The sequence below is a fragment of the Marmota monax genome, unplaced genomic scaffold, assembly GCF_021218885.2.
Source record: "Marmota monax isolate L192 unplaced genomic scaffold, Marmota_monax_Labrador192_F-V1.1 WCK01_AAM20220418_F8-fsc00064, whole genome shotgun sequence".
Classification (NCBI taxonomy): domain Eukaryota; kingdom Metazoa; phylum Chordata; class Mammalia; order Rodentia; family Sciuridae; genus Marmota; species Marmota monax.
In genome coordinates, this window is record NW_026694542.1 from 10628555 (window position 1) to 10640152 (window position 11598).

Genomic DNA, 11598 nt, shown 5'->3' on the forward strand with positions numbered 1-11598 from the left:
CCCCATCCCTGTCCTCTCATCACTGTCCGCTGTCCTTGTTATCCCCCTCTGTGATCTTTCCCGGTACACCCCAGTACTGGCCCTTTGCTCCCACCTTGTTCCCCTGATTGTTGAGGTTACTGCTTGACCCATGCCCTTCTTACTTTCAGGCCCCCCTTGCTTCCCCTCCTAAAGTTAAACCTCCTAAGGTCAACCCTGTCTTTACCACTCCCCACCACACCTCATCTGGAAGAGGGGTTCTGGGCCAAGTCAGGGGCTGCCAGAGGTGTCCACACCCCTGGGCCAGCAACCTGGTATCCGGCTGTTTCCTGACATATTTAAGTCAACAAACACACAGGGACTTGAGCCAGGCCTGGGTTGAAGGAGCTGAGTGGCCAGGACATCCCATTCCTGTGAGCAGAGCTCTGCCCCTCCCACCACTCTCTGGCCCCCAGAGTGGACACTGACTGTGGGGCAGAACTTCATGCCCCTGATCCCATTTCCCCATAAGCTTGCTCTGGCCTCTCCCTGGGCCAAAGAGCCAGTGTGCTGGGGCTGGGAATGGAAAAGTTGCTGTGGGGTTGGAGGGTAGGGAGGACTCCTGGCTGTTCCAGGCCCAAGAGTGACCAGGAGAGAAGACAGCCAACACAAACAGAGCCCCAGGAAGACATACGCCTATGCACACACACACACCTTTTGGTCACTACAGAGAGTCCCACCCTGGTGAACAGCCCTGAAGAGGGAAATGCCAGCTCCTGCAGAGACCAAATGGCTTGGACAGGTAAACAGGGACTCTCCAGTCCACAGGGCCGCCCTCCCCTCCCCTCCCCTCCAGACACACACAAGCACCTCTGTAGAAAGGAGGCTTGCACCTCAGTAGCATAAGCACCTTTCTCCCAAGTTCTGTTGCTCAATGCACCCAGCTCACACATGTGATGGCACGTGTACTGGTAAGGCAGCCCCCCACCTGCCCCCTGGGCTGGCTCTGCCCCCTCCCCCATTAGATCTGGGGAGAAAAGGCAGAAGACACGTGAATGCAGGGTACATCATGGTAAGGACACATCCCTCTCTCCCCCAGGGAATATGCTCACATTCACAGCCAGGAGCCCCTCTACTGCATAGGCCCTGTGGATACACTGCTCCCACCCCTCAAGCTGGCACCCGCCTGCCCATCACCTTGACAGCCTCTGACATCCTCCCCCACACCCACACCCTCCCCCGCACACACGCAGCCCTCCCACGCCCTGCCACTCACACCCTAATCTTTAACACTCTGACACACTTATTCATGTAGACTCACACACACACTCACACCACACTGCTCCCCCCATTCCCGAGCTACAGCACCACAGGCCCCTGGCACTCACTTGCACATACTCCCTGCCACGATGTGACTGACACGTGTCCTCCCACGCACACCTCGTTCACACGCACTCGCTTTCTAGGACACCCCCATTCACAGCGTGACACGCGGGTACTCTCTCCTCGCCCTCACAGACCTTCCATGAAAGTCCAAGTACCAGGGCCACTAAGTGGTTAAAACCCGAGTCCCTGACTTCCCGCTGGCCCTCCCCCCTTCATCCTCCCCGCTGGACTCCATCAATAATGCAGCCTGGAGTTCTGGGGAGTCGGCAGGGGGCCCTCGGCCGCTCCCCGCTCCCGGCCGGGCCGCGCTCCACACCTCCTCCCAGCCCCAGGGGAGCACGCTTCTCGATGCTCATTGGCTACTTTCTCCTAGGCCCTCCCTCCCAGCGCCCCGCGCCAGTCCCAGGCTGAGGGGACGGGCAGGGACCCCAGATTTGGCACCAGAGGAGGGAGCCCCACAGAGAACGAGAGACCCGGAGGCGAAGAGAGGCACGGGAGGGAGGTAGAGGCAGGTCGGAATTCGCTGAGAAAAGACCCGCGGGCAGGCAGCGACCCCGGGAGCCGGAGGAAGGAGGCAGAGCCCGGGGCGCGGGAGCCGGGCAGCCCGCTGGGGCGCGCGGGGACCTGGGCGGAGACCCGGAGCAGGAGCGCGGCGGGCCCGGGAGTGGGGGGCTCGCCGAGCCCAGCGCGGGAGGCGAGCCCGGCGGCCGAGCCCTCCCGGCGCTTGCTCGCCCTCCCCTCGCTCGGCGCGGTATTTTTATCTGTGCGGGAGCCGCCGCCTCCTCCTCCTCCTCCTCCTCCTCCTCCTTTTCCTCCTCCTCCTCCTCCTTCTTCTCGCCGTACGCACTCGCTGGCAGTGCCACGGCCCGAGCAGCACAGGGGAGCCGAGCAGGGACGCAGCCCGAGATCCCGAGGCACCCGCCATGGACCCCAAGGACCGCAAGAAGATCCAGTTCTCGGTGCCCGCACCCCCGAGCCAACTCGACCCCCGCCAGGTGGAGATGGTAAGGGGGCCGCGCTCCGCCCCGCAGCGCTCCCAGCGCACTCCCCGGAGCTGCTGAGCCCACCCGTCCGGGGATGGGGTGCCAGGAGGGCACGTGGCCTCGGCCAAGGCGGGGGCGCCGGGCAGCGCGTGAAGTTGGCTGGAGACTCGGCAACTTTTTCCCGGCCGCCGATCCCCGGGCCTGAGAATTCTGAGCTTTGGGACAGGCTGGTTCCTGGGAGACTGTCCTTTCCGCCCTGCACACTTGCCCTGGGCTAGTTCCTTTCCCTAGGTTACCACCCGGACCACTTGTCCCGGTTCCAGCTCCAGAGCTGGTCACATGTGAGAAAACTGGTACATCACACATTGACCCTATTACACGGCCCAGGAGTCTGAGCCTGTCACCCTGGTTCCCCACTGCCCTGCTGGCCTCCAGTCGCACCCTGCATGTCTGACCTGGAGTGACTAGCACCTTGTTCTGACCTCTTTCTGTTGTGGGGTCCTGGAGCCCTAACCTCAAGGTGGGAGAGGTGACCAGTTATTCCCTCATGGGGGCTGGGAGGTCTCCAAATGTGTGTGTGTGTGTGTGGGGGGGTTGAGGCAGAGGTCTGAGCCCACAGCCCAGCAGGGGACACTTGTTGATGAGATGCCACTGGTTTCCAGCAGAGCAGTGAGAAGGGGCCAAGTCATTCTGCGGGATACTGGGGGTTGGGGTCTGGAGGGCAGTGTTGGAAGCTTGGCATGGGAAAGTGACAGTTTCAGCTTGACTCACCTGGTTCTCTGTGCATTTCCCTGGAGCTCAAAAGGGACCTAATTAACTGACAGTTGGTCTGATTGCCAAGCTAGTGGGGGGGGGGCAGTTGCTGGGAGTGCTCATTCCCCCACTCTCATGATACAGCCTGGCTCCTGCAGCAAGGAGGGCAACTTCTCATTTCTCACAGGGATTGGGTGAACTCTACAGCCTGAGAAAGATTGCCAGAGAGGGCCAGAGCTCTCCCTGCCTCCAGAGATATCCCCAGGCCTCTGGGCATCTGGGACTCAGACCCACACCCGAGCCTCAGTGTGAGGCCGAGGGGTCCGCAGTGCCCTGGCTTAGTCTCCCTCTGTAGCTGGATTCAGTTTCTTTGGAGCCCTTGATCTGTTCTTAGGTGGGCAGGGCCATGTGGGTGCCATGACCCATGGGCATCTCCTCCAGAGGGCCCATCCCAGGCATCAGGAACCACAGACCACAGACTAAACCACAGCTCCCAAGGTCTTCAGAAACTGGAGAGAGGAAGGGCCTCAGTGAGAGAAGATAAAAAGGGAGGTGTTAGCTCTGGAGTAGACATGAATGGAACCGGCCTGGGCTAAGAGTCAGAGACTAGGTTTTTTCTAGTCCTTTGGACTTTATGTGCTGTGTGACCTTGAGCACATGGCTGAACCTCTCTGAACCTCAGAGTTTTCATCTGTGCAAAATGAAAGGGTTGAGTGAGCTACAGAGTTCCTTTTAGCTCAAACCGCCTTTGATTCAAAGGCTCCCTGGGGTCTCCAAAGCATTTTCCCTGTGGCCTGGGCGTGGGGGTGGAGTGGGACCTAGGGTGTTTATCCTGCAGGTGTCTATCCTGCCCCTCCTTTTTCCATCTCCTTAGATCCGGCGCAGGAGACCAACCCCTGCCATGCTGTTCCGGCTCTCAGAGCACTCCTCACCAGGTAGGGCCCCTTCTTTCCCTCCCCATCCCAGACCCCACCCTAACTCTGATGCCTTCCTGAGGGCCCTGCCAAAGTCCCAGGAATAGGAGACGAGCAAAGACTGGGGAGTAGATAAGGTCTGGGAGCCCAGCTCCGCTGTTCATGCGTTAGCAGGGCACCTCCCAACACCAGGAGGGAGGACACACCTCCCTGTCCCCAGAGACTGAGACTTTGTGAAAAGTAACTGGGATTCTTTCTCTCTCCCTCTCCCCTTCTCTGGATCCTCTGTTGATGCTGGTCCCTTTGATGGCTCCCTCAGAGGAGGAGGCCTCCCCCCACCAGGTGAGTTTCCTGGGGCAGCTGGAAGGACGATGCCTGGGCCTTTTGGGGTGGAGTCGACCTGTGCCTGCATTGCCAGCCAACTAACAGAGGGTGCCACCCTGGAGAGACATCAGCATGTCAATGGGTACCTCCTCTGAGAGGTCCTGGTGCCAGGGCGCCCCAACAGATCCTCCTCTGCTCAGACTGACAGTAGGATGCCCAGGACCTAGGGTCCTAAGCCAAGCCGCAGCTTCTGGGAGCCCCCATCCCAAAGCGGCAGTGAGGTCAGGGCTCTGCCTCAGTGCAGAATTCAGTGGCAAAGCCTAGACCAGTCTGCCAGGGTTGCCAACGTAGGATGAAGTGGAGAGAGGGTGAGGGGAAGGAGCCTCTGAGGAGTCCATTTAACCTGGCTCTTCCCTTGCAGAGAGCCTCAGGAGAGGGGCACCACCTCAAGTCAAAGAGACCCAATCCCTGTGCCTACACACCCCCCTCGCTGAAAGGTACTATATCCCACCTGTCTGTCCTGTCTGCCTGGCTGTTCCTTGAGCGCTGGAACTGGGCTGACACTGGGGGAGGGGGGTGAAATGTCAGCTCTTGTCAAGCAGAAGTGGTTGCTTCCTGCATCACAACCCAACTTGGAGACCAGCTCTTTCTTGCAAAACACAAGGTACCCAAAGACTGGAAAGGGCAGCTGTGGCCCTTAAAACAGTTTGTAGGGGGTCAAAAGAAAAGACACATCCGAAGTGACAAGTGGGTGAAAGAGACTCAGTCTGCATCTCCACTGTGCAAGCCCATCAAAAGGCACCTTCTCCCATGGGTCCCCCTGTTTTCCCCTCCCCTTCACCTCTCATTTGAACAGATCTGCATCCAAGATTTGCCCCATTTCTGCTTTTTCTTTCTGTATTAACAGGCAAGTCATTCCTTTAGCATATACTGAACCCCTACTGTGTGTTAGGCCTTGCTGGTGGGTACTGGGCAAAATGAGTAAGATCTGGGGGCTGGGATGTGGCTCAGTGGTAGAGTGTGTGCTCAGCATGCAGAGGCCTTGGGTTCCATCCCTAGCACTGGGAAAAAATGAGATTTGGTTCCCGCCATCCTGGGCCCTTTGCCTCCAAGGTCAGCGAGAGTTCCAAGAGGGGAGGGTGTGTGGCCCAGGATTGGAAGGAGGTAGAATCCAACAGGCAGCAAGGCAGGCAAAAGGGAAGAAAGTTGCAAAGGGCGGGAGGTGGGCATCCCAGGGGAGCCTTAGGGCCAGATGGAGACTTGGCTTCTGTCCAGGGACTGTGGGAGATGCACCTGAGGGAGAAGGGGTGCAGATCTGGTATGCAAAGGGCCTCTTCCTAGCTAAGTGCCATGCGCCTACCCATCTCCACCTCTACTCCAGCCTGAGTCTCTTCCTGCCTGGCCAGCCCCCTCCTCCCCTGAAGAGGGGGAGGGAGACCGGAAGGGTGTGCTGAGAGCTCCCTTGGGTGGGTTTAAACTGTTCCCTGGCACTAGCCAAGATCAACAGGTGCACCTGCCAGCCTGTCTGGGCCAGAGCTGGGAGTAGAGGAGAAGGGCAGGGGTTCTTTCTTTTCCTCCAGGACAGGAAGATGAAGGGACACAGCAGGTATGGAAGGACTTCTCTACCTGTAGGGTCACAAAGCAGGCGTGAGGGAGAGGTCACATCTTTGCAGGAAAGAACATAATAATCTGCCTCCTCCTGGAAGTGATGGGGTGAGGGGGGACTGTTCCCTGGATTCTTTTTGGTGGGAGGTGTTCTGGGGATTGAACCCAGGGCCTTGTGCATGCTAAACACACTCTATTGCCCATCTACATCCCAGCCTGGGGCCTAACGGTGAGCGTGGGGACATGGGGTGAGGAGACTGGGGCCAGGGTGCTTCCCATGCACCTGGCAGTGGCCAAGAATTTGTCTCCATCTACACTCCCCCTTGGGTCACATCTTGAAGAATCTAGGTGGGGAGAGGCAGGGAGGTGGAAAAGGGGTCAGGAGCGAGGTGGGCATTCTGGGGACCATGTTGGGTTCTTGCAGATAAAAAAGGGAGACTTGCTGGGTGGGGGGAGTTCAGGGTCCCAGAAGTGAAGAAGCTGGAGGAGGCAGCCTGGGGAAGCTAGGGGAAGCAGGCATGAGGACGAGGGAGGACGAGGGAGGCAGGCGAGGTGAGGCACGAGGGAGGCCACGGGAGCCAGCGCAGGTGCTGCACACACCTATTGTCGCTGCAGCTCACGAACTGGAGTCTCCTCCCCCGGCTGGGGAGGGGAAAGGAAGCTGCCCCAGCTGCCACCTTCTCTCTCTTCTCCCTCAGGGGCCCTCCCTAGAGGGCACTGTTTGGTAGGATCCTGCTCCTTTCTGGGCCAGGGAAAGGGCCTGGCAGGCGTGGGGGTTTGTAGGGAAGGATTCAAAGGCCTTAGGGGCGGGTGGGCAACACTGTCTTGGCTGGGGGTGGGATGCTCCAAGGCCAGAGCTCTCACACTTGGTTCAAGGTGTAGCTTTGCTGAGTGCTCAAGGCCAGGGCAGGGCAGTTTATGATTTATTGCACTTTTATTACCTGGGGAACTTGCCCAGAGTCAGCGGGAGGCACTGGGCTGGCTGCTGGGGGCAGGGCGGGGCAGTAGGCACACACAATGCACCCTCTGTGCCTGTCCCTGAGCTGGCAGGAGCACTGGGCCTTGCTCACTGCACCGGAGGTTTCCAGCCAGGATCTACCCCCTGGACTTTCTGAGGGGAGGGTGGTGGGCAGACCAAGGAGCTGCTCAACTCTGCCCTGCTGGGCAGTGTCTGGCCTGGGGGCCATGAACTGAATGTTCCATGTGCTTTAAAATCTACCAGCCTTTGACCCCCTGCCGACTCTGCTCAGTCTCAGCTCACGATGTTTCCTCAGCCCTGTCACGCCCCAGAACCCTCAGCGTGGCCCTTTTCTCCCAGCCCCCTGTTCCTTTCCATCTTTGTGAAACTTTCCTCCAGCCACCCACACTGTTCCCTTCCTAGGCCCCATCCAAGCAGGTCTTGGTGGCGGTGGGGTGTGTTTGCTGCTTTCTAGGTCACCGCAGAGGGAGCTGGGAGCTTGGGGATGTGGGTCAAGATTGTGGGGGCTGCATCTGAACAGGCCACTTCCCCAGGCATGGACTTCATTGGCTGCAGACTATTATATCTTCAATCCAGAATCAATTATTCCTACTCTTGGAGCCTGGGGCAGGGATGTGTGGATTGGCATCTAAGACGGGGTGGTTTGGTGGTGGTGGGGTATTGCATGAGGACTGGGGTGAGCCATGAGCCCTAAGCAGGCAAGGTTCTCCCCCAGAAATGGAAAGGAGCAAAGCCCTAGCCCACAGACAGCAGCTTCTGCCTGGTGGATACTGTCTCCAGGACTGGCTGGTTGGCAAGGTCAGCTCCCCAGCCAGGGCATGGTTAGCTGCTGCTGTGCCTGTTGGGTCTGGTCTTGCCCAGCCTGGCACCCTGTGGTGTGGAACTGCTCTGTGGTGCCAGTCTCTGAGGGGGCCAATATCTTGGGACAACTTAAGAACCAAACGTGATCAGATTTACCCCCTGCTGCTTCTGCCTTGGTCTGGCCTCCAGCAGGCTGGCCTGTAGCCTTTGGCCCTTGAACTGTGTCTCCTGAGAAAGTTACCCCTATCCCAGACTCATGGGGAGGAGCTCTGGGGGCTGTATCTTGGGCCTGACTGACCCTCGCCTTCCGGGGTCCTCTCTGTGCCAGCCGTGCAGCGCATTGCTGAGTCCCACCTGCAGACCATCAGCAACTTGAGTGAGAACCAGGCCTCGGAGGAGGAGGATGAGCTGGGAGAGCTGCGGGAGCTGGGTTACCCAAGAGAGGAGGATGAGGAGGAGGAGGAGGACGAGGACGAGGAGGAAGAAGAAGACAGCCAGGCTGAAGTCCTGAAGAGCATCAGGGGGTCTGGTAAGCTGAAGGGACTGTGAGGCATGGGTTCCACCACCATGCATTAGGCGTGGGTGCTCCTGGAGGATCTTGGAACACCCCTTCCAGTACAGTTTCATACAGGTACATGGCAATGACACCACGGGTCCTCCCCTCCTCCCGCCCCACAGAATCCTTAACTTCACCTATGATGTTGGCTTCCTCCAGTCTTGGCTTTTTCCTCTCACAATCAGATTTTCCTTAATGATTCCTCTCTTCCCTAAGAATTAAGGCAAGACCACATGAGGGCTTGAGGTTAGGAGTAAAAAAGGGGGACTGGGGTTGTGGCTCAGCGGTAGAACGCTCACCTAGCATGTGCAAGGCCCTGGGTTCGATCCTCGGCACCATATAAAATAAATAAATAAATAAACAAACAAATAAATAAATAAAGGTATTGTGTCCAACTACAACTAAAAAAAAAAAAAAGAACTAAAAAAGGACTTTCCACACAAGAGCAATGAGAGGGTGTGAGGAGATTCAGGGATAGTGGACTGAGAGAGCCCAATTTCCCCTGTGCCTGTATTTCTGAATCTGGGATGTGGTCTCTGCTGGGATGCAGGGGGCTGGCTGATTTGCCCTCTCCAGGACCCAATGACTGTTTCTTCCTTTTCCTTCCTAGGGGGATGGAGGGTGCCCTCTAGTGTCCAGATGGAGAATCTAGATTTAAGAACCAATTTGGTCCTCTGCACCTCTGACCTCAGCTGCCTGGGGGAAAAGAGAGAAGCTTAAAACCTCCATAGAAGGGGCCTGAAGGCAGAGGTTCCAGGTCCAAAAATCTCCATGGACCATCCTAAAACCCACAGAATTCTGGGAAGAAAGATCTCACCCCTCACACAGTTATTTCTTCCAGTCTGGCCATGGAAGGCTGTGCCACATCTATCTACAGCTATCTATCCACATCTATCCCTCCTACTGCACCCTAAACTTTGTGGTATCATTATTTATGGGAATGACAAACAGCAGACTATCCCTGCTTGAAGTATTTAACCCTTAAATCCAAACAAGATAGCTTGGGTCACCTGTCTGCATCTCTGACAGTGAGGGGACCAGAGGACTGGAATTGTTAACTCAGCTCCAACTGAGACCCCAAGAGCAGGGAGAGGGAACCCGTCTCCCAGGACACAGGGAGAGGGGTCAAGTCTCCCAGGACAAGCAGGAGGGCACCGCGTCACATGACAAGACTACCAAGGAGCAACATTAACCCCCAGCACTCCTGAATGCTGGCACTGGGCTCTCCAGGCATTTTCTCATAATCTTATTTGAGGTAATCTACATAATGTCACTCATCCACAACATCTCCTTCAGCAAGGTATGGGCTGAGTATCTAAACCATATGTTGAGTCATTGGAAGAGTTGTTCTAGTCCAGTGCTCTCTCCACTATGCTATGGTGACTCAGAAAGCTTGGCCTCAGTCATCAGAGTAGCTCTTTCTCCAGGACATCCAGACAGACACTCAAAGCCTGCGTTGGTTAGTTTGCCGTGAGGGAATGGAACCCAGGGTCTCACATGTGCTAGGCATGTGCTCTACCACAGAGTTAGACCTCCAGCCCATCAAAGCTTGTGTTTTGATTCCCTGTCTTCTATCCCTAGCTGGGCAGAAGATAAGCTATGGCCAGGGTCTGGAGGGGCCCTGGGAACGTCCGCCCCCTCTGGATGAGCCTCAGAGAGATGGAACCTCTGAGAACCAACTGGAAGACGCAGCACTAAATGGTAAAGTTTTGAGCCTGGGACGAAGAGTTGGAGTGGGAAACTTGGGGGGTGGGGCCAGGCCCTGACTTCCTCTCTATTTGCTTTGCAGAGCCAGGGGAGGAGCCTCAGCGCCCAAGCCCTCCTGAGCCTGGCACTTAAGTTCCCAATCATGCCTCTCCCCAGAGGAAGTGGAGGGGGCACCGCTGTTCCCTAGAAGCCCACTCTGCCCTCATCCTGTTTTGTACCCTTCCCCTCACCTGCTAGGGCTGCAGCTTCTAAGTTCTAGAAGACTAAGGCTGGTCTGTGTTTGCTTGTTTGCCCGCCCTTGGCTGATGCCCAGAGTCTCTGATGCCTATCCCTGCCAGATGTTCCTCCATTCACCCAGTGGGAGGTGGGATATGAGCAAGCCCACGCTGGAAAAATCAGAAACCCAAAACAAGGATTGCCCCTTTATAATTCCACTCCTCAGATCCTCTCCCCTGGGCACAGGAGACCCACAGGGCAGGACCCTAAGATCTGGGGAAAGGAGGTACTGAGACCCTGCAGGTGCCCTTAGATCTTTCTCCATCCCCTCTTCTTTGGAAAACTCCAAGTCACTACCCCTTTCACTGGCTTCTACCAGGACCCAGGACAAGACTTTTTCTCCACAGCCTCCACATTTTGGAACTCTTCCCTTTATCACCCCTGCTCCTCCTGGGTGCCTGGAAGATGGACTGGCAGAGGCTGCTTTGTTGCATTTTGTTTGTGCTTTGATGCCAGGAATGCCACCTAGTATATGTCCTTAGAAGGGGCACACGTTGGGGGGGGGGCGCCAGGATTTCCTTGTCCTCCGGCTGTTCTGTCCCCTTCTCCTTCTTCCCTGACTCTAGACCTGAAACTCCCCCATGCTGTAATAAATCTTTGTAAATAACTGTGCTGAGACTCCTCTTTCAGGGGAGGGAGGAGAAGAAGGGAAGTAATGGAGTGTTCTGATATAGAAGGTTGGTAGTCATCCAAGGGTCAGGACCTTCACCCTACTGTCCAGTCCTCTGGGAGTTTTTCTGGAGATAACAGGCTGAGACACTCAGGAGGGCCCACAGAAGTTCTGACTACTGCTATAATGGCTGAAAGGTGGGGTGGTGGAGAATAGAAGTCCATCAAGAGTAACTGTGGCTTTCTCCAAGGGACTGGCTCTTCATTCTCACAGATCTCCCCGCAGGCAGTTCCACAATGCCAGACCTGTGAAGTCCAATACCCATGCTATTTCCCATTCTCCCGGCCTTAGGGAGGCTTCTCACCGCCCCCCACCCCCAGTACTGGGCATTTACTGGGGCGGGGGCTGTCGGGAGAGAGGATTTTACATTCCCAGTCCTTTTTATTTTATTTTTTGGTTCTGGGGATTGAACCCATGGATGCTCTAACACAGCTATAACCTCAGCCCTTTTTGTTTTATTTTGAGGCACGATCTAAGTTGCCCTGGCTGGTTTCAAATGTGCAGTCATTCTGCCTCGGCCTCCAGGGTCGCTGGGATTACAGGTGTGGGTCACCGCGCCTGGCTGGAAGACCCTCTTTAAACCTAACACACTGCAACTTTACTTCGAGCCCTTCTCCCTGGGGGCGTGGGCTGGGGGCGGGGCTGGGGGAGGGGCTGCAGTCGAACGCAATTCCTAGTTTGCTCTT

The 11598-nt window shown here is 56.7% G+C and overlaps 1 protein-coding gene across 2 annotated transcripts; it reads left to right on the forward strand.

The window, feature by feature from the left end:
* Positions 1-1692: 1692 nt before the first annotated feature.
* Ppp1r1b (protein phosphatase 1 regulatory inhibitor subunit 1B) lies at positions 1693-10850 on the forward strand. 2 transcript variants are annotated; one of them, XM_046420612.2, is made up of 7 exons: positions 1693-2348; positions 3955-4015; positions 4314-4336; positions 4740-4815; positions 8032-8232; positions 9841-9960; positions 10049-10850. In XM_046420612.2, the coding sequence occupies exons 1-7, from the start codon at positions 2268-2270 to the stop codon at positions 10096-10098; spliced, it is 612 nt and encodes a 203-aa protein (XP_046276568.1). In that variant the 5' UTR covers positions 1693-2267; the 3' UTR covers positions 10099-10850. The 2 variants fall into 2 exon arrangements, with proteins under 2 accessions (XP_046276568.1, XP_046276569.1); XM_046420613.2 differs by lacking the exon at positions 1693-2348 and adding an exon at positions 2564-2847.
* The last annotated feature ends 748 nt before the right edge of the window (positions 10851-11598 follow it).